Source organism: Oreochromis aureus, linkage group 19 (genome assembly GCF_013358895.1).
Source record: "Oreochromis aureus strain Israel breed Guangdong linkage group 19, ZZ_aureus, whole genome shotgun sequence".
Classification (NCBI taxonomy): Eukaryota; Metazoa; Chordata; class Actinopteri; order Cichliformes; family Cichlidae; genus Oreochromis; species Oreochromis aureus.
The window spans coordinates 4,206,371-4,230,796 of NC_052960.1; the positions used below are offsets into that span (position 1 = coordinate 4,206,371).

At 42.4% G+C, this 24,426-nt stretch overlaps 2 protein-coding genes and 1 non-coding gene across 3 annotated transcripts; 2 read left to right on the top strand and 1 right to left on the bottom strand.

Moving 5' to 3' along the window:
* Nucleotides 1–8,142: 8,142 nt before the first annotated feature.
* On the top strand, nt 8,143–10,955 carry marcksl1a (MARCKS-like 1a). The gene is made up of 2 exons (XM_031728119.2): nt 8,143–8,444; nt 9,588–10,955. Exons 1-2 carry the CDS (start codon nt 8,364–8,366, stop codon nt 10,110–10,112), a joined length of 606 nt encoding a protein of 201 aa, XP_031583979.1. The 5' UTR covers nt 8,143–8,363; the 3' UTR covers nt 10,113–10,955.
* Nucleotides 10,956–11,914: 959 nt separating this feature from the next.
* On the top strand, nt 11,915–11,996 carry trnas-gcu. Its single transcript has one exon. It is a non-coding gene; the product is annotated as a tRNA-Ser (tRNA).
* A 2,528-nt stretch (nt 11,997–14,524) lies between these two features.
* LOC116311057 (gap junction beta-4 protein-like) lies at nt 14,525–23,688 on the bottom strand. Its single transcript, XM_031728067.2, has 4 exons — nt 23,355–23,688; nt 18,729–18,936; nt 15,712–16,013; nt 14,525–15,629 (listed from the first exon to the last, which is right to left on the bottom strand). The coding sequence occupies exons 2-4, from the start codon at nt 18,897–18,899 to the stop codon at nt 15,296–15,298; spliced, it is 807 nt and encodes a 268-aa protein (XP_031583927.1). The 5' UTR covers nt 18,900–18,936; nt 23,355–23,688; the 3' UTR covers nt 14,525–15,295.
* Nucleotides 23,689–24,426: the final 738 nt, after the last annotated feature.

Consider the following 24,426-nt stretch of genomic DNA (forward strand, 5'->3'; position numbering starts at 1 on the left):
ACGAGATCGCGGATACAAGCGGCAGAAATGAGCTTCCTCCGAAGGGTGGCTGGCCTCTCCCTTAGAGATAGGGGTGAGAAGTTCGGCCATCCGGGAGGGGCTCAGAGTAGAGCCGCTGCTCCTCCACATCGAAAGGAGCCAGTTGAGGTGGTTCGGGCATCTGACAAGGATGCCCCTGGGCGCCTCCTGGGTGAGGTGTTCGGGCATGTCCCACCGGGAGGAGGCCCGGGGCAGACCCAGGACGCGCTGAGAGATTATATCTCTCGGCTGGCCTGGGAACGCCTTTGGTGTTCCCCGGATGAGCTGGAGGAGGTGGCTGGGGAGAGGGAGGTCTGGGCTTCTCTGCTTAGGCTGCTGCCCCCGCGACCCGACTTCGGATAAAGCGGATGAGGATGGATGGATGGATGGTGTTTATTCACACTTGAGGCTGACACATTAAATGGTTGTCAGCTCAGCTGAAATGGTTTTCATGTCTGAACTTTATTTCCTATTTTCATGCTGATTACTGCTTGAAAAGGGGTTTCAGCTTTCTAAGAAAGCCCACTTTTAAGTTTAAGTATGTAAGTCGCTGATACAGGGTAAATATAAATGTTGCTGAAGTCATAACAAAGGTTCGGATTGCATTAAAATAATTGCAAGAAAGCCAAAGGAGACATGAGAATGGCACTGGGTCCAACTTGGGCACTAAAACAATGATTAGGTTATGTGACAAACAAGCCACAATCAGTCACAGAAGTGCTGATTATGCACATATCCACAGCATCAAATAGGGCCGCTGGCATGGATAATTTATGCAGAAGGAATTGTTTGGAGTGTGTGCCGTGATGCACTGGATTATGGCATAAATTAAAGTGATCAGTCACTCCGAGTGCAACACACATCACAAAAGATCATGGGGAAAAAAACCAAAAGAAAAAAATCAACTAAGGAAAGTCTGGAAAGGGTCTCACGACCACCCGTCCAAGCTCCTTATGTGGACTTCATGTAGCTGAGATCTCTCAGCAGCTGATACAGCTGTGGTCGAAGCATGCACACCATAGGAAACCTTGGGTGCAATGAGTATCCACAGGAGACACCTGATAAAGTGGCATTAAACAACAGGGTTAGCTGATATATTATCTGCTACACAGTGATAAGCTACAGGTCTATGGTTAGGCTAATATAAACATGTTAGCACAGAGACAGTGATGCAGGATGAGGGTTAAACTGCTCTCAGCTAACATCTGTGGTAAGGACAAACACCATCATATGGAAAGAATAAAACAATGAAGATGGAACAAACTAATATGTCCCTGCATTGTTTGGGTTACTCCAGATCCCAAACTTAAAGAAATCTTTTGAAAGTTTTAAAAACAGCTTAAAGATACATGCATAGTTCTATAGGTGAGGAGGACAAGAATGATCACTGAGTAGTTTTTGGGGAGGTGCTTTTGTCTATTCAGTTCAGAATCAGGAGTATAAGCAAACACAGCATTTACCAATATACTCTAAAATATAACGCTAGCATGCCCATATGTTCAAGTTTGCATTGATAGCACTGCTAAGATTTATTTCTTATCAGAACACAGTAGCATACAAACTGACAAATTTGAGCCCTGCAAGAGATTGCAGACCTGTCCAGGATGAACCCTGCTGCTCGCCCTGTGACAGCTGGGATAGGCACCAGCCCACCTGGATGGATGGATCTGGTTAAGTTGACTGCAAAGATTTAACGGTAAACCATCCAGGTGCTGATGTAATATTTAGAGACCATCAAATGTCAATGACATTCAGCATCTTAATGAATAACCAGTTAACTCTGCGGCTCCTGAACAGTTTAAGCAACTACCAATAAGAGGTCATGCTGATGGACATGTGACAGGGAGGCAAAAACACCAGAGGGTAAACTTGGCAACCGGAGCCTGGATTATTTGCTAGCACCAACTGTGAGTGACAAAGCAATGTGCATGCTTCCTATGTGCACATTTCTTTGAAGTTAGCCAGCTTAAGCATAAATATGAATATATAAAAACCAAAACATATTCTTCATGGTGTATTAGTTGTATATCCTGCTTTTGTAAATTATTAACAAAAAATGTCATTGCAGACTCTAAAATTATCAACCTTGGCTGTTTAGGCTGATTTTCCTTTTGTGTCTGAAGCTTGGACGAGGAGAACAACTCCACCATAATGTGGGAAGGATGAAGAGGCAGAGTGGAGGAGGAAGAGCAGGCTGTGATAATGATGAATGAGATGATGGCACACTGACCTAGTAATGCAGCAGCTTCATTGCCAGTGGGGGTAAGCTGCCCTACTACTACTGTACGCCCCTGTCTGATACACACACACAGCCATGTTTCCCTCTGCCTCACTCATCAAGCCTTTCTGCTCTCCTTAACCTCTCACCCTTTCCTCTTACTTGTCTTGCCATCTGTTTTATCTCTCGCTCCCGTCGTACCTGCCCTGCATGTTATGACAACAGACAGAAACAAGGCACCGTTGGTGGAATTTGCCAAGAACTGTTCAAGCCTCGAGATCAGAGACAAGCATGGGGAGACAATGAACAGGAGTCAACAAAGACAGAAAGAATTTATGATGAGGAAAACCAAAATAAAGCCTGATGGGGAGGTGGAGAGGGTAAAGGTTAAAAGGGAACCACGCTTAATTTCCCTGCGGTCACAGAGAGGCTGAGAATCTTGCCTGCTTAAACTGTTCGAGTCATCTCAGATAAGCAAACCTCGGCAAAAATGATAAGGCAAACAAACAAACAGAACGCCAAGGCCTTCCCTTCTCCTGCCTTTCCACTGAACCGCGTACCTCTGTAACATCGGCCAGAAATGTTGATAGAAGCTGCAGTTGCCATGGTAACCGACTCTGTGCCCTGTCTGCACGCATGCAGAAATGTAGGGTGGGTTGGGAAGGGGGGGGGGTTGTCGCGTCATGTCTGCCACCTTAGGCAGAGAGGTGTGTGTGTGAGTGTGTGAAGGGAAATCTACAGTAAACACATCCACTGTTTCTTTCCCTCCATTTTTAGAGCTTGTGTTGTTGTCCAGGCTCCCCCTGCGATGTGAACGACTGTTTTATCAATGAGGCGAGTCAAACATGCAAGCCTGGCTGAGCACTGGACATCCCTCCTGCATCCCTTCCTCCTCCTCCGTCTCCTCTGAGAGCCGCTGCCAGACCCTGCACAAGCCCCTGGCCAAGATGGCTGCCATGTGCAGCTTTGTGGCTGCCTGCTGGTGAGGGCCTTTTTGCAGTCAATAAGCTAGTTGATCGAAATAATTAGCATTACAATGGGCTTTCTTTTAAGTCGACGCGCTTCTATTCATGGCAGTGAAGAGGGCTGTGCACCTGATTGTCCTTGTAATTAGGTGCTTGGCAATGCAAATGCTGTGTTTAGGCGAGACATAAAATCGCATTTACATCTCAGCGTATAAACAAAGCCGCTTGGACGCCACTTTTGAGCAAAATTCAGTGTTGCATTAGCATTTTCAATGCTTTAAATAATATTATTTTCTACCCTGAAAGGTACTGTACGATTGCATCAGTTATTTGGGTACTCGCGCACTCAGCTGTGAGACAAACTTGAAGTAAAACCAAAGGAAAGCACACAGGAAACAGCCTGCACTCTTGTTTTTGTGATTGTGTATGCATGAATTGCTGACAAGCTGAGGAACCTTGGGAAATTACATATTCATCATGCTGATCTGCTAAAGTAATCTGTTCAAGGTGACTGTCGTAAAGATAACTTTTTCTCCTCCCAGAAGCAAAAGGAACTCCAGAGACGTGTTTCTGATGCTGCTCCCTCGCTCCAGCCCTCCTCTCTCTTTTATTTTTTTATCCCTCTCTCTTTCTACTTGTAATGCGCAGTTGGCTCGCAGGGAGCGAGAGAGACAATGGGGGCTTTTTGGTGAGAACTCATCCCATGTCAGGGCATGAAAAATGGCCAGCAGCACAAACAGGGGCATTGACCGGCTCATTGGGGGCGGCACCACGTTAAATGTGACAGAAATAAGCAGACAGGTCGAGACCAGGGGTACTTCTTCAGCCACATTCTCGTTTTTCTCAAGGAAATCAGGACTTGTTATCATCACAGTGTGCATCCTACAAGTGTGTGTGTGCTTTGCATAGTAAATAAATAGTAAGGCCTCCATGTCAGTGCCTTGGCTTTTTTTGTGCTTATTGCACTCTTAAAGGCACCATTTTTCATTTTTAAATGGGTGGCTGGAGAAGGCCATTGCACCTATTAGTTGTATCTCTTCGCCGTTTGCTGAGAATGAGATGAGACGATTGATTCCACATTCAAACCTGTGAACAAATATAGAGCGACGAGCACTTTAAAAAGTGGGGAAACAGCCAGCGCAGCTCTCTTCACCGTGAAAACACTCCAACGTCACTTTTAAATTTGCCTAATAACTTATGTCCTGTTTAACCTCTGCACAAGTGGTTTCATAAGGACCCACATCCTTAAACTCTCATCATGCAACCGCAGCTATTGTTTCTTTCATTTGTGAGTGGGTGCAGGGACCTTTACCTTTGGACAAAGGTATAGATGTAGGCTAAGCAAAGGTGCTTAAGTGCTAAGGGGGCAACGAGGCCAAGTAGGTGTAAAAGAAAGCATGCAGAGGATTTTAGAGGGAGAAAACTATTTCTTTTAAAGCTGAACCCTGGTGTTATAAGACCCGCTAAGTCTTTTCAAAGCAATAATGCTCATGTTTGGTTCCTGACTAGGAGCCAAAAAATTACAACTACTCTCAAGAACCTTTAGTGATTTCAGCCGTTTTGTGTGGGTTCTTCTTTCTCATCGCCAAGGCTTTCTCTGGTAAACAATTACACTCCCAGTGCAGCTCTAAGATGTCGCTTTGCAGTCTGTGAAAAGCCTCCCAGTCAGTACAGAGCACCTTACAATTTTATCTCACTTCCAATACTGCTGACCAACAGTCTGCTTCCTGTTTTTCACCTGCACATGCATGTCCAGTGTACATCTACATACAAGTAGAAAGATCTCTGTATTGTGATATGCAAAATCTGCTGGGAAACGCTTCAAGGGATCAGAAAACCACCTCAAAAGCATTGGATTGAAACAGAAGCTGGTTTGTGATCATATTTCTGTTTAACAAACAACATTGAAAGCATTCAACCTCTATTAAGTACGGCTTTGTTTTATTTTCCTTTAACAGTTTGCAGTTACATAATCTTATTAGCTACAGAAATGCAGACAAAATGTTCAGATATTGGATATTGATTCTATAAATAGTGAACAAGATTACATTGTGTACTACATACTGAGTAACGTCTCATACTTGGAAAGAAAATACTCATTAAGGTGCACGTGTCCTCTATGAGAGAAAAGAAGGTTAAATAAATGTTAATTAAAATAATCATTACAATAATGGGAGTAGCTGTAATAGTTGTTGCTTCCACTGCTGATAAGACACGTTATCAATCTGATGTAGGCAAGACTGCGAGGGGGTGTGACAGCAGGAGGCCCAAAGGGCCAATTAACCTGCCTACTTTACGCCCCTGCCCCACCTTCTTTGAAAGTTTTCAGATCAAAGAATCCCCAAAGTTTGAAGCATTCCTGCGTACTCAGAAAGCCTGCATGCAAAAATCAGGCCAGAAGAATATGGAAATTTTAGGTTTGAGTTTTTTTAAATTAAAGTTGACCGTTAAGTTTGTCACCCAGTAAAACACTTTTTCTCCAGCCAGTGACTTATTGACCTTCACTGCTGTTGAAATAAATCTGGGCTGACCTCGCCCCACTAAGCTGCCTGACAGGGACTTGTTTGATATCGTTCCTGTGCCGAGGACTCTGGGCCTCTTCCCAGTGTCTTTCTTATTTTTAATATTCTTACCTAAGAAATTTTCTTATTGTTAATATAATTTTTACTCCCTTTGGTTCCAAATGCTTGATGCCAGACTGAACATAATTCCCACAGCACAACCTCACAACACCTATCCTAGTGTTTGTTTCTGTGCCTTTATTGTATGTGTCTCATCCTATATGTGGAAAATTAAGTTGGAAGACAATTAAAAGTTTTACATAAAAATTTAGTATCACAGAAAGTCACAGCCAAGTAGGACTGTGTTGGTCATTGGAGCAAGAGTCTGGTGTTCCATATCAGAGCACTGAAATGAACCCCACAACCATAATTGAGCCATGCATCCAATGAAAGGTGAGACTGGGGGGTTTTAAAAACATCATGTGTTTCTCTTTCTTGACTCAGTTTGGGAGAATGTGTGGAGGTTGGTTAGGAGGGGTGGGGAGGTGTAGATGTTGAACCCCTCGGGGTGTATTCCACTCTGGGAAGCTTGGCCCGCAAATGGCTGGGGATCATTCTCTGGGTGCCGTATGCATGCCTTGCATACCACATCTGTGACATGTGTGTGTGTTTGTGTGGAGGGGGGTTGTTCTCGTGGGTGAACAGGGGGAAAGAGATGGACCCACGTAGGGATGCTCTAAAAGAAAGAGGAAATCATAAATTGCACTTAATGAAGCAGGAGAAGGGGACTCGGCGCCGTGTTTTTGTTAACGTGGGGTCACATGAGGGATAAATGATGGGTAAGGAAATTTGACAATTGGGTTTAAAAGGAAGAAGCTGGTATACAAAAGCATGTATGCAGGATATAGAAGCCTTCCACTGGCTCTCATAACTCTTAAAACACATGACCCCTGACCTCTCAGTGAAAAAAAAAAAGCAGTGTCACTGCTGCGACCGTGGGATGCACTGTTCTAGCCAACAAGACCTCATTAATGGCCGACAGTCTGATTCACTGTCTCGCTGTCTGTGTTGGTGACAAAGCGGCCCCAGTGCTATCTCAAAGTCTCCTCTGAGTGCGCTGCATGTTATGTAACGGGTTTTCTCTTGGAAAGCCGGGCCCTGTCGCTCAAATTCCAGAGGAGGCCATTAAAATTCCTCACTTCTCATTGATGTGCTGTTGTTCTGCGATCATCGAGTTCTGCGGAGGGCCTCATTGAGATAAAGGATGTTGCTGGGAGGCTGAACAGCAGATTAACATGGGACACCTCAGAGAGCTGCAAGTCCTAGGCTTGGAATAATCGAACTCTTTTAGAGGGATTCAGAATATTCATCCATAACTGATGGCTTACTACTTCAACCATTCGGCGACAACTCTGTTTACCAGATATTCCGTATGCTAGTGAACACAACGGCTTCAACTCCAAATTCATATCTTTAACTGACAACATCCACTGTTAGCCATGACTTTGGTTAAACATCTGCATTTTAGCTACAACTGTAACTACTCATCACCACAGATGAAAAGGAATAGTTTTACTTGCTGTTGATGGAATAAAATCATTGAAATACCGTGCGTATAAATATTCATGCTTATATGTTTGCTCGTTTCTTCTTTCATCTAACTGTTAAAGCTGAATCTGTTTGTCATGTGTTTTGTCTTAAGACATATTTTATGTTCATTTTTCATCTTCAGGCACACACACACTGATAAAAATACTTTTAGTGCTGACTTTTATGCTACCTCTATTTTTCCTCACAGTTTATTGAATAGTTATGATTTACTGATCACGTCTTAGACATTATTTATTTGAGGAGAATACAATTTTCTATCCAACAGGTGCCATATATTAGACTTTTTAATCAAAACAAGAGACACATATTTACTTTTTCACTGAGGAAAAATAAAGATTTCAGATAAAAGATAAAATGTTGTTTTAATCCTAAAATCTGCTTTAAAATGCTTTGATGCACATCTTTAAACTCCTTTAAGTATAGCAGTGATGCTGTGCATATACTCAGGACTTTTATTAAAAGTATATTTCCACTGCTTGTTCTTACCTTCACTTAACTTTTCTGCTCACCTGTTCTGATCAAACCTCTAAAACTTGTCTTGTTTTCCAGAACAAATGAATTAATTTTTCCATTTGTGCCAAATTATAAACAATTGACAAGTGAACAAAGTTTAAAATGTGTTCACAATCTTCCAGACATCTGAAGCAGCTGGAAAATAAAGTCTTGCTGATGCTCCAGCTGAGTGGCAGACTGTTGCAGTGACAGCCCGGAGAAGGAGGCCCATCCCCCCGCTGCAGATTGGACAAAGCCCGGTCGCCACGCCCAGGGGAGGGGTCTCTGGTCGATTTTGAGGCGCGGTTGAAATACTCACAGCCGTCTCCCTGACATCGTTTAATTTGAGCTCAGCCTCCGTGGGGTTCACACTCGCTTAAGGGGGGGTCTTCTCGTCGATAAACCTTTGTAAAGGAGATCCTGTCGGATTTGCACCTCTTTTTTTAGGGGGAACGCTCTCACCTATCCTAGAGCTGGATTTTTAAATCTCAAAAACTCCTCGAGGGTTTTCTTTTTCGATTTTATTTTTTGTTCAAAAAACCTAAAGGAAAGACAAAAATGGGAGCCCAGTTGTCCAAGGGTGGAGTAGCTGTTGAGGGCAAAGCCGCCGACCCTGCTGCTGCTAAAGCCAACGGCCAGGTGAGTAAACCGGCCCCGGTGCGCCCGAGCATCAGCGGGGAGCCACATGGCACCCGACGCCCACTGGCGGCATGGGTGCCGCGGTGGGGGGGTGGCGGTCGCTCCTTGGTGTCAGGGTTCGTTCATAGCTGTGGGGGAAAACACTTAAAACTGTTTTGTATTTAGCCTAAAATGAGGGCATCAGGAGACCTCCAGCTGAGCAGCCGTCGAGCAGCGCGCGGTTGCTCGCCTGCCTTTGTTAATTCCGTCTGCTGTCCCACTGGGGAGATTTACGCGCACATTTCACCCGAGAGCGTCGGATTTGGGTCCCCGTGTGAGTTTTGAGCGTGTTTTCTGTCATGAGTTGGGCGGATAGTCGCTCTGAGCGTCGAACAAAAGATGCGAGGCGAGCGGTGCAAAGGATGCAAATGCGCTCTGCTGGAGGCGCATTTTGCGGAGTTGCAAACAAAGCGCGTGCAGGCGCCAGTTCTGACCCCATTTCCCCCCCGGCTGTTACCCACATACAGTCTCTCTCTCTCTCTCTCACACACTCACACACACACACACACACACACACATACTGTGAAGTGGGTTTCCGCGTAAACTTTGAACAATTTAAATATGTTAGAAGTAAATTGTGCGTTTCGATTACTGGTGTGTGACTGATCCGGTGAGGATACGCGTTACTACAGCGATGCCCAGATGAACACATGTGACCCACTTCGAGACTTGTAAAAATGCCCCTGTTGCTGCTGTTGGTGAGTGCGTGGACTGATTGTGGCTTTGTCTGAGCTGGAGCCGATGTGAGCTGTCTGCGCTCTTGCGTGGAGCTGGTAGATGTAGGATGAGAGCGCAGAGCAGGTTTCACGGGGATTCCTTTGTTCCCCAACTTGCTGGTAGTGTTGATGTTTTTGATGTGGCACTACTGCCCCCGTGTGCCAGCTCAGAGTAATGCAGACAGCTGTTGATCTCTTCCCCCCCCCTCCCGCCACAGTCAGAGCTGCTCTCCTGAAGAATAACATGGATTAACTGTAGGCATAAATGGGCTAATGCTTATGTGTTTACAGTGCGCTCATCTCATTATGCATAAATAATTCCACAGGCAGTGTGTTTGCTTTGACCCACCTCCAGTATTTTAATCCGTGACTCTCTCTCTCTCTGCAGGAGAACGGCCATGTCAAAACCAACGGCGACGTTTCAGCCAAGCCCGATGGGGAAGCAGCGGCTGCGGATGGAAATGGAACCGCGGAGCCAGCCAAGGAGGGCGAGCCCAGCACCGGAGACGCAATCGAGCCCGCTCCTGCGGCCGAGGGCGAGGCGGCCAAAGCGGAGGGTGAGGCTGCCAAGGAGGGCAAGAAGAAGAAGAAGTTCTCCCTGAAGAACTCCTTCAAGTTCAAGGGCATCTCGCTGAAGAAGAACAAGAAGGGCAGCGAGGAGGGCAAGGAGGAGGCCACCTCCCCTACGACCGAGGACAAGCCCGAGGAGAACGGCCACGCAGCCAAGGAAACCAAAGAGGAGACGCCGGCCGCCGAGGCCAAAGAGGGCGAGGCCGCAGAGGCCGCTCCTGCACCTGAGGAAGAGGCCAAGGCCGCCGAGGAGGCCCCACCGACAGAGGCCGCACCCGCCGAGGAGGCCCCCGCCGAGGACACGACACCCGCAGCCTCTGAGGGCGAGGCCAAGGCAGAGTGACTGCACTCCAGCACGGCACCTGAACTGATTTTCCAAGATTAAAGTATATAAAAATATATATGAGAGACTCGTGCCACGTTCTTAAAGTTATAAACAAAACTACAAAAGAAGAGAAAGGATATATCACGTTTGCTGATTCAACCACCAGTTCACTGCCTTTTATTAGTTCTTCGACAGACGGAAACTCACCGGGCCCTCTCATGATGAAAGCTTTGGCTGGCGTCCCCCCTCATGGTACACACAGGGACTGACGTGCGGCGAAGGTAATGGATTGGATGTGGAGCGAATCAGGAATACTGACTTATTTTCCCAATTCATGGAGAAGCATCCTTTTAAACAGCGTGGCAGCCCTATAACATCTTATTTTTCTTTCTCATCTTTTTTTGGGATCTAAAAATTGTCACCGTCGGCGGAGCGGGGCAGACCATCTCCTTCACTCGAAATGACTGATATATGGACACATAAACCTTTCAGATCATCTTATTAATTTTTAGAATTCTACATTCCTATGTTTTACCCCCAAATTTCAAGTATTTTGTCATGTATAGGGAGGAGAACATCGAGGAGGGGAGGTGGAAAAAGATGTCTTTGTTCGTGCATTTTGGTTCTTTTTCTGGCTAAAACCACATTCGAGCTTCTTGAGTGTTGCAGTGTTCACATTTCAGAATTTATGGCGCAGGGGTTGGGATTGTGTACAAAAAAATGTGAGCTTTTTATCTGCAAACTGTCTCTGTAAATATGTTTTGGCCAATATTTTTGGTTCTCTTTATTTTGCTATCGTTTGAAGATGTTAATGGTTTTACTGTAACTTTTAATAAGGGTAAATAAATGTTCGATCCCCTCTGTCTGTCTTTTGCCTTGTGATTCGCCAAGACTGGAAAATCTGGCTGCTTAATAAACCTGCAATCTGGGCTGATTGCAGTACCACATATAGATGGGATACTATAAACTGGATTCAAACACATGATGGTAGTTAAATGTCATATTGACACCACATGAATAAAAATCAGGTGTGCATGTACAGGTCATGACAGCAGTAGACACCCTGAGAAATTAAATTATTAACAAAATGAAAGATTTAAAGCATCAGTGTCATGCAAACTTAACCTTAATGCAAGGGTTGCATGACCGCATCCCATCATGTCATGAGTTTGTGGTCATAAAGCATGCTGAGTCACGTGCAGCAAAGCAAAGCATATATATCTATCTTTACATAATTAATTGAGGACGCAACATATGGGACACGCAGGCACTCGATGCCATTTATTTGGCGACCCTCTAGTTGTAATTGGTGGTCTTTATCCCCCTCTGCTGGACAGACGGCTGTACTGCAAGTGCGTGTGCCGCCTGTTGCCTTCCGGTTAATTATGCTAACCGACATCACGAACGTTTCGTTTACACGCTGTTGGTGTTTGATGATTAGTCGCAGTTTTAGCCTCCGTTTCCTCACAGCTTCGGTAAGCCTTTAAACACACACACACAGATTTAAGTCGATCAGCTCGTCGAACATCGACGAGTCCACACAGTGGCTACCACCCACTCATATGTCAATCAAGATTATCCTTCGCTCCTATTGGTAGTTGCTAAGTTGAGATAAGTTTAACTCAGCCCACTTTGTTACGTTTACGTTTTTGTTTTTTTGCAGACTTTTTACAGTGAAGGCCGTATTTACTGTTAGAGTGGCGCAGAAACAAAAGCGAACATGGCGTCAAACGCTTTCGCTGCCACCACTTATCAATGTATCATGTTTGCACACTGGTCCCGCTGATGTGCAGACTCAGTGATATTCACGCACGTTCACAGACGAGGTGGCCGAGTGGTTAAGGCGATGGACTGCTAATCCATTGTGCTCTGCACGCGTGGGTTCGAATCCCATCCTCGTCGCAGCGAATGTTTTGTAGGTAAAACCTGAAATGGGTGTTATTCCATGTGACAGTTCAACTCGGATCCGTTTTTAACAACATATCCCGCCTTGAAGTAAAGAGACATTTTAATTTTTTAAAAGATCAGTCGCCCTTTTTGGCTTTTTTGTTAAACTGCTTTGGAAAATTGGATGAAAACCACATTACTCCTGTCTTTTCAAGTCCTTGTGCAACATGGGTGTCAAACATCAGGGTTGTGGGGCAGAACTGGCCGACCAAAGGGTCTAATTTGGCCACCTGGATGTCTTAGCAATGTGTTAAAAACTATAGTGAAGTCATGTCTTACTCTTTGTTTTTTTTAATGCATTGCTTTCCTTTTATTAGGTCTGGCGACATTAAAGACAAGCAAAAACTTAGTAAATTTAAAAGTATTTCTAAATCCTGACATGTGTTTAGTTATAAAAAATGTAATGTGTCGATTTTCATGCATGCAATGATATTAAATACTGAAAGTAAACAATATAAAAGATGTTAAATTTAGTTTTTAACTTCATGAGCTGTTCGTGTTTCATGAATTAGAATTAAAAGTCTCACAATCATCATGAAATGCCTCTAGTCACTTATTCGGGCAATTATATTGAAGCATTGCCTGACATACAAATAAAACTGTATGTAGTTCAAACAAATTTGAAGCATTATTGATATTACTTACTTTAACTTAAATGGCCATAAAGTGTGCAAATATGCAAATAAATGTCACATTTGTTAAATTTTGAGAATGCTGCTATCTAGTGGTAACATGTTTAAACTATTATTGGTCTACATTTTGACTTTTTTTCCTCCGGTTTCAGTCAGATAAATATGATAAATCAAAATCTCCGCCTCAACTATGGTGCCTTTGTGAAGTACTCTGTGTTTTTAATGGCCCAGTCTGAAAAATGAAACCTTTATTTGCTGTTTAAGCAACAACGCAGCAGCAGCTTTGTAGGATAATACCGCACATTCATTCCTGCAAAGAAAAGACAGTCTACACAAACAGTTTATAATCAGTTTTCTTTTTTATTACAAGCAGATAAATATATCACTGTAATGTCAACAACAGCCTGTTATTTATATAAAAAATAATCTTGGACCACAGCATGTCATTGCAGCTGACTCTTAGTCAGAGCAGAAGTGAGTGCGAAGATTAAACTAGAGATTAAAGTAGACATGTCTCGTAAAAGTCACACAAAGACTGTAGCTTAAGGTTCACACTCTCCAGTTTAAATAGTAAAAATCTAATAACCGTAATTAAAGGTAAATTTTAAAACCTGATGACTAAAGCTTGTCTTAACAAGCCACACAGCAAAAATGTGTCTAAAACATGTCTCCCAGGTGTCCAGGAGATCACTAGTGTTTGCTTTCTAACCATTCCCAAACTTCAGCTCTGATAACAGTTTGTGAGAGTCAGATATTTTCTTCTTTGCTCTAAAACTTTACTTCCACCACCTGATAGCCACTGCGATCGACTTCTTTCCAAAAGTGGGATTAAAAAAATGACTTAAGGATCATAAAGTTGGGCATAAATGTAAAATTTTTAAATTCTGTGGCTTTAACGAAATTCTTGGACTCAACTGCAGTACCTGCAGGGTCCAGCAGGGGGACCACTGCCCACAATTTGGATATCGCACTCTGGCATTTTTGCCTGAAGGTCAAAGGGCCCAAGGCACAGTTTTTACACCCGTCTGCTGCCATTTAGGTACCACCAGATTTGTTAATCAAGAGCAAGCACAGAAAAAAATTGAAGGATGGCCTGTTTCATCCATCCATCCATCCATCCATCCATCCATCCATCCATCCATCTGCTTCTCCAGGCTAACCAGAGGGGCCCATCCTGTCCCTGCCTTTGGTCTAATCTCACCAGTGTGCCACAAGGTGTTATCTCATGCTCACCTACGAGGCACCTACTTGGCACTTTAGTCTAATGGAGAGACCAGACACCTTATCCACGATCTAATTTTTTGGGCATAGATGAGACCATACATGATGGTGGGAGTGTAGATCGATCAGTAAATCAACAGCTTTGTTTACATTTGGCATATTTTCCTGTTTAGGCATCAGAAAAGCCTCTCAGAAATAAAAACCACACCTGATGTTTTAAACTGAGGACAGACCTCCTGCCTCCATGGCTGCCCTGTGACATTACAGTGGCCTTATTAAAGCACAGGATTCAACCACCAGATGATGGCGCTAACAAAACAATAAAAATTAGATTTGTCTATAGTTAACACGCACAATCTGATATCGTCGTGTTGGTGTTGTTCCCAGATCATCATACTAAATGTTGTTCCAGGATCAACATTGCAAGTGACCAATCAGAATGTTGTGACGTCATACTTTTGCGACTTCGGGAAAAACCGCCGTAAAACAAAAAACTGTACTTAAGCTGCGAGAAACCGCCTCTGTCCGCCGATCAACGGACCCTGACCCTAATCCTAACCCTAACCCTTTAATGAACGGTAAGCAGAATTGATATTGTCCTTGCAACACTGGAATTTCATAAATGCACGAATGGCTTGGCGCACAAAAGAATAACGTCACAACAATGTGATTGGTCACTTGCAATGTTGAACCTGGAACAACATTTTCATGATGATCTGGGAACAACACCAACACGACGATATCAGATCATCCAATTAGCACACTTTTCATTGAATATTATTTTAATCTTTGTCAGGGTTGCAGTTTTACTGCAAAATCTGTGCATTAAATGCACCATAGACCTCAGATCAGAACAAGCCAGGGTGTATCTTAGTGTAAAGCAGGAATGTCAAACTCATTTCACATCCTGTGACACATCTTAAGTGGCCGAACCAGCCAAACACCCCTTTCTGTCAGTGTAAAGATGTTAAACTACACAGTGCAGTTTCAACAGTGCAGTTTTAGATAGCAAGTGTTGTAATCTGCAATATTTACAATGATGTGAGACAATTAATTAAATAGTCGTTTGCTGCAGATTCTTAAATCAATAACCTAAAATTAAATTCTATTTAATTTATCTTGTAGATACGTAATAACCTGAATGTTTGTCCTCGCGTCTCTGTGACATAAACAGTGAAAAAACGCGACGTCGGACCGCTGACAGTCCTCTTCTTCAGCAGTGTTTTCTGGTCAGCAGCTCTAGGTGCCATTTCTTTAACCCAGCTGATGTCATGAACATTTCATATGCAGCTGGATGAGAGGATCATAATCCACAGGAACAACCCTTTTTGATCAGTTTCAGTAGTCTTATTGGGTACTTTCTGTTCCTGTTGGCGAGCCATGATTGCAGCTTGCAGGATGCTAGAGTACTGTAGTTTTAGCATCCTTCCTCTTGCTTAACTCCAGCTCGCTGTCGGTTACTGTGGGATCTCTCCTGCTTCTGCACTGAGAGCGGGGCGGAGCAATGGTACTGAGCTCGTGCTGGTCAGCGAAGACGAGCCTCTCGTTCTCATGTCGGACCTTTAATATTTTCATGATGCGCTTGCCGATGAGGTAAATCATTTCGAGGATACACATGAGGATGCAAACCGCACTGGAGATGACCATGAACAGCATGAAGATCTTTTTCTCTGTTGGACGGCTGATAAAGCAGTCAACGGTGTTGGGGCACGGGGACAGCTGACACTTGGACAACCTGACAGAAAAGAGTACAGCAGGTTTTAACGAGTTCAGAACAACACTGGTTGATTTTCATAACAGTAAGTTACCAGCATTACCTGGGCAGGTCATATCCATGATATAACCGATACAGGATATAGAGAAAAGCTGAGTCGAATCCAGCTTTGAAGATCAAACTCAGCAGATACGTCCACCATAGGCCTCCTCTCTTCTTGCCAGGGTTGGCGTAGAGGTGCGAGCCCTGGTGCAGCTCGACGTATTTCCTGTCCTTTCCTTCACGGAGTTTCACGTGAGCCATCACCATCAGAGAAGGGCAGGTGACAAAGATGAGCTGCAGCGCCCACAGGCGGATGTGGGAGATGGGGAAGATGTGGTCGTAGCAGACATTGGTACAGCCGGGCTGCAAAACAAAGTCGGGGTCATAACTCGCTTAAGTTGCTCGTCTCACATCTCAGATGGAGAAAATCAGCAAGAGCAAAGGATTTTTGCATTACAGAGAAACTTGGAGAAAAGAAAGTGGCTGGATTTTTATTTTAGAGAACAGCTAATGCAGATGTCTTATGATGATAAATACAAACAGAGGGACTATTGTGGTGTCAGAATGAGAAGCTGATGCAGAAGGTTTTAATGCCTCTATATGACGCTAAAAACAGACGATGCTTTGAAACAGTCGCTGCTTTTAAGGCATAAATATAAAACAAAAACAAAGTTTAAGACAAAAGATACAAAAAGAACCAGGTTAGTGACACATGAAGTATTTTGCTTTTCTTTACCTTTTGCTTGCTTTTATTTATTTGAGAAGATACTCATCCTATAATTATAATATGCTGTACACAATATGCTTTTAATACAAGGCTTTTAATTTAACGCCAACACTAATTTAGTCTTACAATCTAATTTGGTAAATACATGACAAATTAAAGGAAAAGCTCAAATAAACGAGTGGCTGCAGAGGCTATCACCTAAGTGCAAAACTGAATTAACATTCGGTCGAGGTTTAAGGCATGCATTGGAAATGCTGGGTAGGTCCCGTATCGATCGTGAGAGGAGAAGATCCCACTGATTAAATGGAAGACAAATAAATCGTAGTGCACAAAAGCTGCAAAACTGGCTCCTGTTTTAATAGGAACAGTGAGCAAAGGAAGGTTTGCCTTTATGATGTGTGGAAAAGTCATCAATAATTATTTTGTGGTCACGTTCAGTGGCTGTGATGCTCGTGCATTAGTGTGAACGGTAAAGATAAACAGACCACAAGCTGAAGGTTCATAAACCCGTCCTATTGGTGCCATTTTTCAGCGCACCTGATCAAATCACTACATTATCTTATGATGTAACATTTCCATTGTGATGGGAGTGGCGTCCGGTGATTCTTGGAACACAAGGGATGGATTAACAGTATGAAAATGATGTGAGTCATATTTATGAGATTATATTTGTTTTGTTCACGACCGCCGTTCATATCGACGGAACCTTTTTATGATCACTTCGTTAGTGTCTTCTTGATGTTCGGTTCGACCGTGTTGTCTCGATGTGAGACCTGTCTGTTGTTCTGACTTTCATCGCAGTGTTCGACTGTGTCGTGCTGCACATCACACACAGAGCAACACAGTCAAATGACATAAAGACTACATGCAAAACAGAGCGCTCACAACACGAGACCACAGAGGTAAAGCTGCACTGACAGACCGAAGTCACTGCTGGGCAATTTTTCATCTTTTTAGTTCATATGACAAAGTTTCAGCATTCTTCATTATATAACAATTTCAAATTTAGAATAAAAAGCTGTGTATAGAGAAGACTGAAACATTATATCAGAAAGATGTACTGAATTTATGTAGATCCCAGCCTGCCAACATATTGTGTCTAAGAGGGAGTTTCGTCTTTTGCAGTTACCTTTGTTATCACTCGAATCACTGAGCCAAACATATTTAATTACTTAACATTATAGGGCACCAAAAGTTAGATGCATTCAGTGAGTAATAGTACTTTAACAGCATTATGAAAGAATTAAAAGTTCAACTTATGGGATAATATAATTAAATAAAATTTTGTATCCTTTAAAAACATGCAGGATTACAGATTTCCTGCTACCGAGAAGGTCAAATACAAGGTCAGTGTAGAGGTGAAATAGAGGCTTCATTAGATTTATGATGATGCTTAATATGTTTTAAATTTCATTAAACTTGGATGAAGAGCAGAGAGGCCGTCTGAAAATCAGGAAGGTTTCTTCAGTGCATACAGGTGACGGGGTAATTAACCCTGGATGTGCTCCCGACATGCAAGGGCATGTCAGCGTATGTTTGTGAGTCGTCAGGAGATGAAAGGACAGAAAAAAACAAGTTCGTCCCGAAGACAAAACAGCTGAGAGCGAGCTGAGCGATGTCATGTGTGCTATGCAGTCACACCTCGATTTGTGTGACCTTAACGTGTCATATGATGGTAAGCTGGGCCCATGACTCACAGACATGTTCTGCCACTTTGAGATGTGTTGGCTACATCGGTTTCAGAAGCACTCTGGCTGAACATCAGGATGTTTTGGCAGGTAAGTAACTGTCAGGGACAATGTTTATGTGGGTGGAAAACAAGCTTGTATGTGGAAGACTTGGTGGATCAAACCTGAGGAGGAGTGAAGCTGTTCTGGGCTAACATCTTTGTTTTCAGTTAAATTTCTTCACTGAGGCTTTATTGTAATCCAAAATGACCCAATTAGACCATCCAAAGGCACTGTATGTGTAAGTAAGTAATTTGGTACCTGAATCTTTTTCTTTAATCAGGATCTTATTTATTAGAGAGGACCGCTGGTTGGTAATAGTTTCTGTATCATTAACCAACACAAATTCAACTTTTGAGGACAGTTGACATTAATTTTCAACCCATTCTGTGCTTTGGACTGTAAAGCATTTTCTTTCAAACCAAGACCACAACCACCATCACCACCTCTGAAATGACTCGGGCAAGTTAACTTTCCAGTTTTAAAAACGTCTCTATATTGAGTGTAAATGTGGAAAATCAGTGGACTGAAGGGCTTATGAACCAGTGCTGTAACATTCTCGACAACTCTTATTTCTCCCTGTCACTGAAAAACATTGGAAGGTGGGGTTAGTGACGGCCTTACCTGTCGGGTGTTACACACAAAGTCTTTGTTTTCGTCACCCCACACCCGCTGAGCTGCCACCACGAACACCAACACCCGGAACACGAACACCATGGACAGCCAAATCCGCCCAAACGCTGTGGAGTACTTATTGACTCCGCTCAGCAGATTCTCCAATCCTGACCAGTTCATCCCTGTCGCTGCTGCACTGGCCTTGGAGATAAATGCCCTGTGAAGGAAAACAAAAATACAAGTTACCTTCCCTTAGATTTAACTTTGCATTCCATTCTAATTGTCAAATTTAATCTTGCTATCGTTAAGGATCAGCTGCAACTCGCCCACTTTAACACATACATGTGGGTTACTTAAACACATGTTTGGGCTCACATGAATTCATTTGTACCAGCCAAACAGGAGAGAGTGCACATTTAGAAACACTGTAGGTTTGCACAACAGTACAACTGCTGATTCCCTTCAATGCCCAATAAATCATTATTTAGGCTTATTCATCTTATCTGGCTCCTCACTAATGAAACTGCATGCTTCAGTAACTGTAACAAAATGTACACAGGTAAAATAAGATAAAACAAGGGCCATAAAATGAACAGCTGATGAATAAAACAAATCTACCGTTTGTTTGCATTTGTCTACATGTCGAAAAATGTGACCGCCACAGTTTAATGTCAGTTTAAATTAGCTGTGCCAGCTGACATCCTCTGAGATTGAAGCATTAAATCTGGGTGAAAGTGCCAAAAACCAGCCCCAGAAACAAGTCAGGCCTGTGGACTTAGTTTAAAAACCCAAATTTAGAGCAGAAACAAGCACACTTAAAGCCAGCTCATTTTTTCCTTTTCATAACAAGTGTACAGGAGATTAATTTTTGTTTAACGCACCCATTTGCAGTGTATACAAGGTTTAAAGTTATGTATTATTGTGGGCGTGGTCCCCTTGGTTGACAGATGGGTTCCTGCACAAGTGGCTAACGCTCTTTATCTCAAAATGGCGTTTGTCATATTGGTGCCTTTTGAAGCTGACAAGTCTGTGCTCCAGTTTTATTGGTCATTGGAATTCTAGTATCAGAACAAGTGTCTGATTCTGAATGCATGCAGTCGACAGAAGCAGCTTGCTAATGAAGCGAGTGCTAAAGCAATATGGTCACATGTCCTTCAGCTATTTTTTTAAGCTTGTTAGAGCTTCTAACCACTTCTTTACCTTACAAAATGTAAATAGGGTGATTCTTCCACCTGAGCACTCAAAGTGTTTTATATAACATACCTCATTCACACAAGCATTTTTTGGGTTACTAGCTAACATTCACACACATTCATACTCCGATCGATGCATCACAAGAGCGACTTGGGGTTTGTATCTTGCCCAAGGACATTTGGCATGCAGACTGGAGGAGCGAGGGATCAAACCACCAACCATCCAGTTAATCTTTGACCTGCTTTACCCCCTGAAATACAACCAGCACGTTTCTTTCTTGCAAAATGGATTATTACATCATTCTTAAGGACAAAACAAAGCATCACACACAAATGTGCAGGGAAGCTTGTGAAAATCTTGAATTGTTTTAGAATTATTGTGCTAATGCTTTTTTATTATCGACATTTTAGCTTCTCATATTAGAAAAAGACTCATGTTTGACTCTGTATGATGTCAGTGGCAGTGGATATACCCAATACGATCATCACAGACACACTGCTCTGGCATTAAAACCTTAAAGGCAGATGAAATGGCTTGTTTCAGATAGAGGATCAATTCAGAGGCTGCCTAAGGCTTGGGATAAACCAAATAAGACTTATTTTAGAGCTATGAATCCTCCAAAGTTACTCTACAGTCCAAGAATAGAAATATGAAGCTGTAAATAATAAAATGTGCTTCTTAAACATGTACACATATAATCTGAACACAGCATGACTGAATGTCTGTGTGATTTTAACACCTATAGAGTCTTTTTTTAACACTCCACTCCACCTTGGATCCCATGTGCTCACAGCTGCTGTGTGAGTTATCTGTCAGTATTGACTGTCTGCATGTTTGCTGCTGCTGAATGACATTTATCAATGAACACCCTAATGACATGCACCCCAGTATAAATATAGCTTCTCTACGAGGTTATGGTTTCTAAATACTGTGCAGTGTGTGCAATCAAACTGAAGTTTTCTGAACTCTCAGTTTCCAAAGCTTGCAAAGACAAAAACACTGATGCTTTTACTATATTTCTGCTTATTTTTTTATGTGCTGTAGCCAAATGTTAAATGCAGAAATATAGAAGAAGAAGCTTAAATGGAAGGTGTGGGAGAAGAGAAAAGGATGAACTTTCAAAGTACTGCAGTCGTTTATACTCCCCTCTACTTCAGTAGAAAAAAAAGGAAATAAAATCCATATGGTTTCTGTAACACACACAGGCCTCTGTGGTTTCTGGTGCAATAGAAGGTCAGTCAGTGTTTAGAAAAGAGTTAAATATTTGGAATTCACGATAGAGCGTTGGCTCAGTTTGGGGGAGTTTTCTCTGTTAACACTTTAAACTCCAGATTAACTCCTGCAGCAGAGGCTAAATAACATACTGTAGGTTTCAACAGGGGGGCTTATTGTTCAGAGACTGTGCTTTTATTCAGCATGTGGCTTAGATAGCTGCTTAGAACGGAAAAAAATGGAAAAACTGGAAAATAAATACAAGGACACTGGAAAATTGCCAATTATGTACAAATACAAACTTTCAGGGAATTATTATTTAATGCTCTTTCCCTTTTAAATAACTGTCAATGTTAAATGTCCCTATAATATTCATTTATAGGCTCATTTTATGTTTATGTTGGGGTCAGTATTTTTAAATTGAAGGCAGTATTTCAGGATGAATTTTTTTTTTAAGAAAAATTAAATATTGTTTTAAAAATAGATAAACTGTTAAATGAACTGAATTTCCCGGAGGAACCCACCCGATGGATTAATAAAGTTTCATCTAATCTAATCTAAATCTTTGTAGAAACGTGTGTGCAGGGGAAAAGTAGTTTAAGATTCAAACTAAGCAAAAAAAGGTTGATAATATGCATGTGTAGATCACGTTGTCATTGGGAGTGTATATTATGGTCGAGCTCTGACAAGCACAGACCAGCAGACCCAACTAAGACCATGAACTCAGGTATGGCCATTATTTTGTATGCTCAGCACTGCTTACAAACCTTTGACAGGTAAAATGCCACTAAGACACCTTCACCAAAACTACCAGTTCAGCCACTTTAACACCAACGGTTTACTCCTGGTGGATGGGAGTGGCATGCATGGGAATGCAGGGGTGCAACTAAAGGGGTTCAGAGCAGCAAAGTGGGCAGAAACAAGAAATGGTGGGGAAAAAACACAGCACGAAAAGCACACACAGCTCTTCTGTGGACATGTTTCACTTGAGCTATTTGTATGTTATTATTTCTGTCATCTGCACAGTTAGCTAAACGATCAACAACAGCATAAGAGAGCAGCCGACATGCAGCTGTTTGTGATGCTGCCCCCTGGTGACAGTAATCAATTATAGCATGTAGGTGACAATCTGCAAAGCTGTCCGTAGGCTCTACGTAGGACCAACACACAGCCATTATTAGCTAAACCATTGCTCTGACTTTTTGAGGGTCCAGTAGGGTTACGACATGGAGAGTAGCCAAATTTCATCCCCAGAGTGAAAACTTTTTTAACTTTTTATAAAATTCTGTTACTTCTTTTTTCTCCAAGAGATCATTTCACATGTAATTGTAGCCAAAATGACACAATTTATTTAACACTCTTAATTTTTGTAATACAAAATCATTGTTATCAGTATTTTAGCTGTGCAGAACAGAAGTGAAGAATGGTTTGAAAGTACTTTTTGGCACCTGTTGTGCTGTTGGACAACAGAAGCAGAAAAACATAAATGAGAACAGAGCAGAAGCAAACAGCCTGTAACGTTAGCCGTGCTCTGTGCTAAGACTAAACTTAAAGGGATTTCCCGGTTATTGTGGGACAATTATCTTCTACTAAAGCCACCACCGTAATTGGCCGTGCTTTGCTCATAGCTTTTACAGTTAAATTTAACAGTAGTGGACTGAGAAGCAGCTGATCATTGGTGGCGGGCATTCTGACAGTTTGTTAGTGATGCAGGTAAGAACCAAAAGAAAGACAAACGTGCCATCCCAGGATCCTCAGCAGCAGTGTTTTGTACTATAGACATATATTTGGTTACGGTTATGTAAGAGACTAAAGCAAAGAGAAAACCTAGACATAAAGGAGGCACTTTAATAGAAACTTTATGTACCATCAGTGGCTACATGGAAAGTTTTTACTGTTATGTGAACCCTGATCCACCACGCCTCGGTCTTTGTAATGAATCTAGAGTTAACCACCATTTTTTCCCCTCATATTCTAACACTTAGTCATTACAAAAGGAAACGTTTGTTCCATAGCTGCTTATTATTTTAAATGAGTTTCCCTATTTTTCTAGCATATAAACAACTCGTGTTCACCTTTTGCATTACTTTTAAAGAGAACAAAAACATACTGTAGCTTGGCCTGGGGAAAAAATGACAGACTCCTGGCTTTAGTTTCTTTGTTTACCGCTCACTCCTGACTTTAGGATACAGTGAAATTAATGAAAACCAAACAAAGAAAGGAACTTACTTGAAAGTGAAACGCCACTTAAACACCCCGTGTGCCGACACCAGCAGGCGAAGACTAAGCACTGAAGGGAAAAGCTACTTTCAGCTTTTCAGCTCCTTTTCTTTCCCCTGCTGCCTGTGTCTACTCATTCTTTCCTCAGAACGCCTGCCAAACCAGATTCAGCAGCTGCGACGTCATGACAGACACACACATGAACATAGGCTGTGTATGCATGCCCTGTCTTGTTGGGAAACATGGAGACTCCACTCCCTAGAAAACATGTAACCTAACACGTTATAAATAAGTAAAGAAACAGACACAAATTCTTCACTGAGAAAGAAGACAGAACATCCAGCTATGTCAACCAGAAAGCCTGTTGTGTATGTGTGTGTATGTGTGTTTGTGTGTTTGGGGGTTGAAGAGAGTAACCAAGAGAGAAAACACCACACCCTCAATGTGGACAGCTTGTGGAAACTAATGCAAATATCCTCAGATGCAAACAGCTTTGCAGAATCATAGTATATTGAACAGTGTTGGGAGCAGATTGCAGCAGTTTATCTCAACCTGTTTAATGATTGTGACACACAGTAGATTAACAGAAACGAGCGCTGACAGCCTGGATCTTTGATCTGTTTTCTCATAATTCACAGGAGAAAACTGGATAAACCTTTAAAGTTTGTGTAACCATGTGTGATAGGTGGCTAATCAAAACAGTTTACAGTATAGGAAAAGCCTGCTTTTTGCCTGTCTCATCCTCCAGTGTTGATTCCTTCTGTCTCAAAAGAATTTTCTAAGATAAACATGTTTTAATGAATAAATGTTTTCATGAATTTGTAGTTTTCCATAATAAGTGTTAACTTTCTGTTCGGTCTGTCTGTGAAGGTTCTCAGTCATCCAGGTAATCGTAATCTAAGGCGCTTAGAAAGAAAAGCGTCTGGACTTTGCATCTCATCCAAGAAGCTTCTTCAGTTCTAAGAGTAATTGGTGGAGAGACACTCCCATAGGGCTTAAATATGGAACTCTCCACCAATTACTCTTAGAACTGAAGAAGCTTCTTGGATGAGATGTAAAACGTCTTCAAGAAACTTAAAGA

Excerpts from the sequence above, each read along its gene's own strand:
- LOC116311057 (XM_031728067.2), bottom strand. The coding sequence starts at position 18,899 with ATGAACTGGTCAGGATTGGAGAATCTGCTGAGCGGAGTCAATAAGTAC. Across the intron at positions 16,014-18,728 it reads TTGTGTGTAACACCCGACAG|CCCGGCTGTACCAATGTCTG; the intron begins GTAAGGCCGTCA and ends TTTGTTTTGCAG. Across the intron at positions 15,630-15,711 it reads CATGGATATGACCTGCCCAG|GTTGTCCAAGTGTCAGCTGT; the intron begins GTAATGCTGGTA and ends CTTTTCTGTCAG.
- marcksl1a (XM_031728119.2), top strand. The coding sequence starts at position 8,364 with ATGGGAGCCCAGTTGTCCAAGGGTGGAGTAGCTGTTGAGGGCAAAGCC. Across the intron at positions 8,445-9,587 it reads CTGCTAAAGCCAACGGCCAG|GAGAACGGCCATGTCAAAAC; the intron begins GTGAGTAAACCG and ends CTCTCTCTGCAG.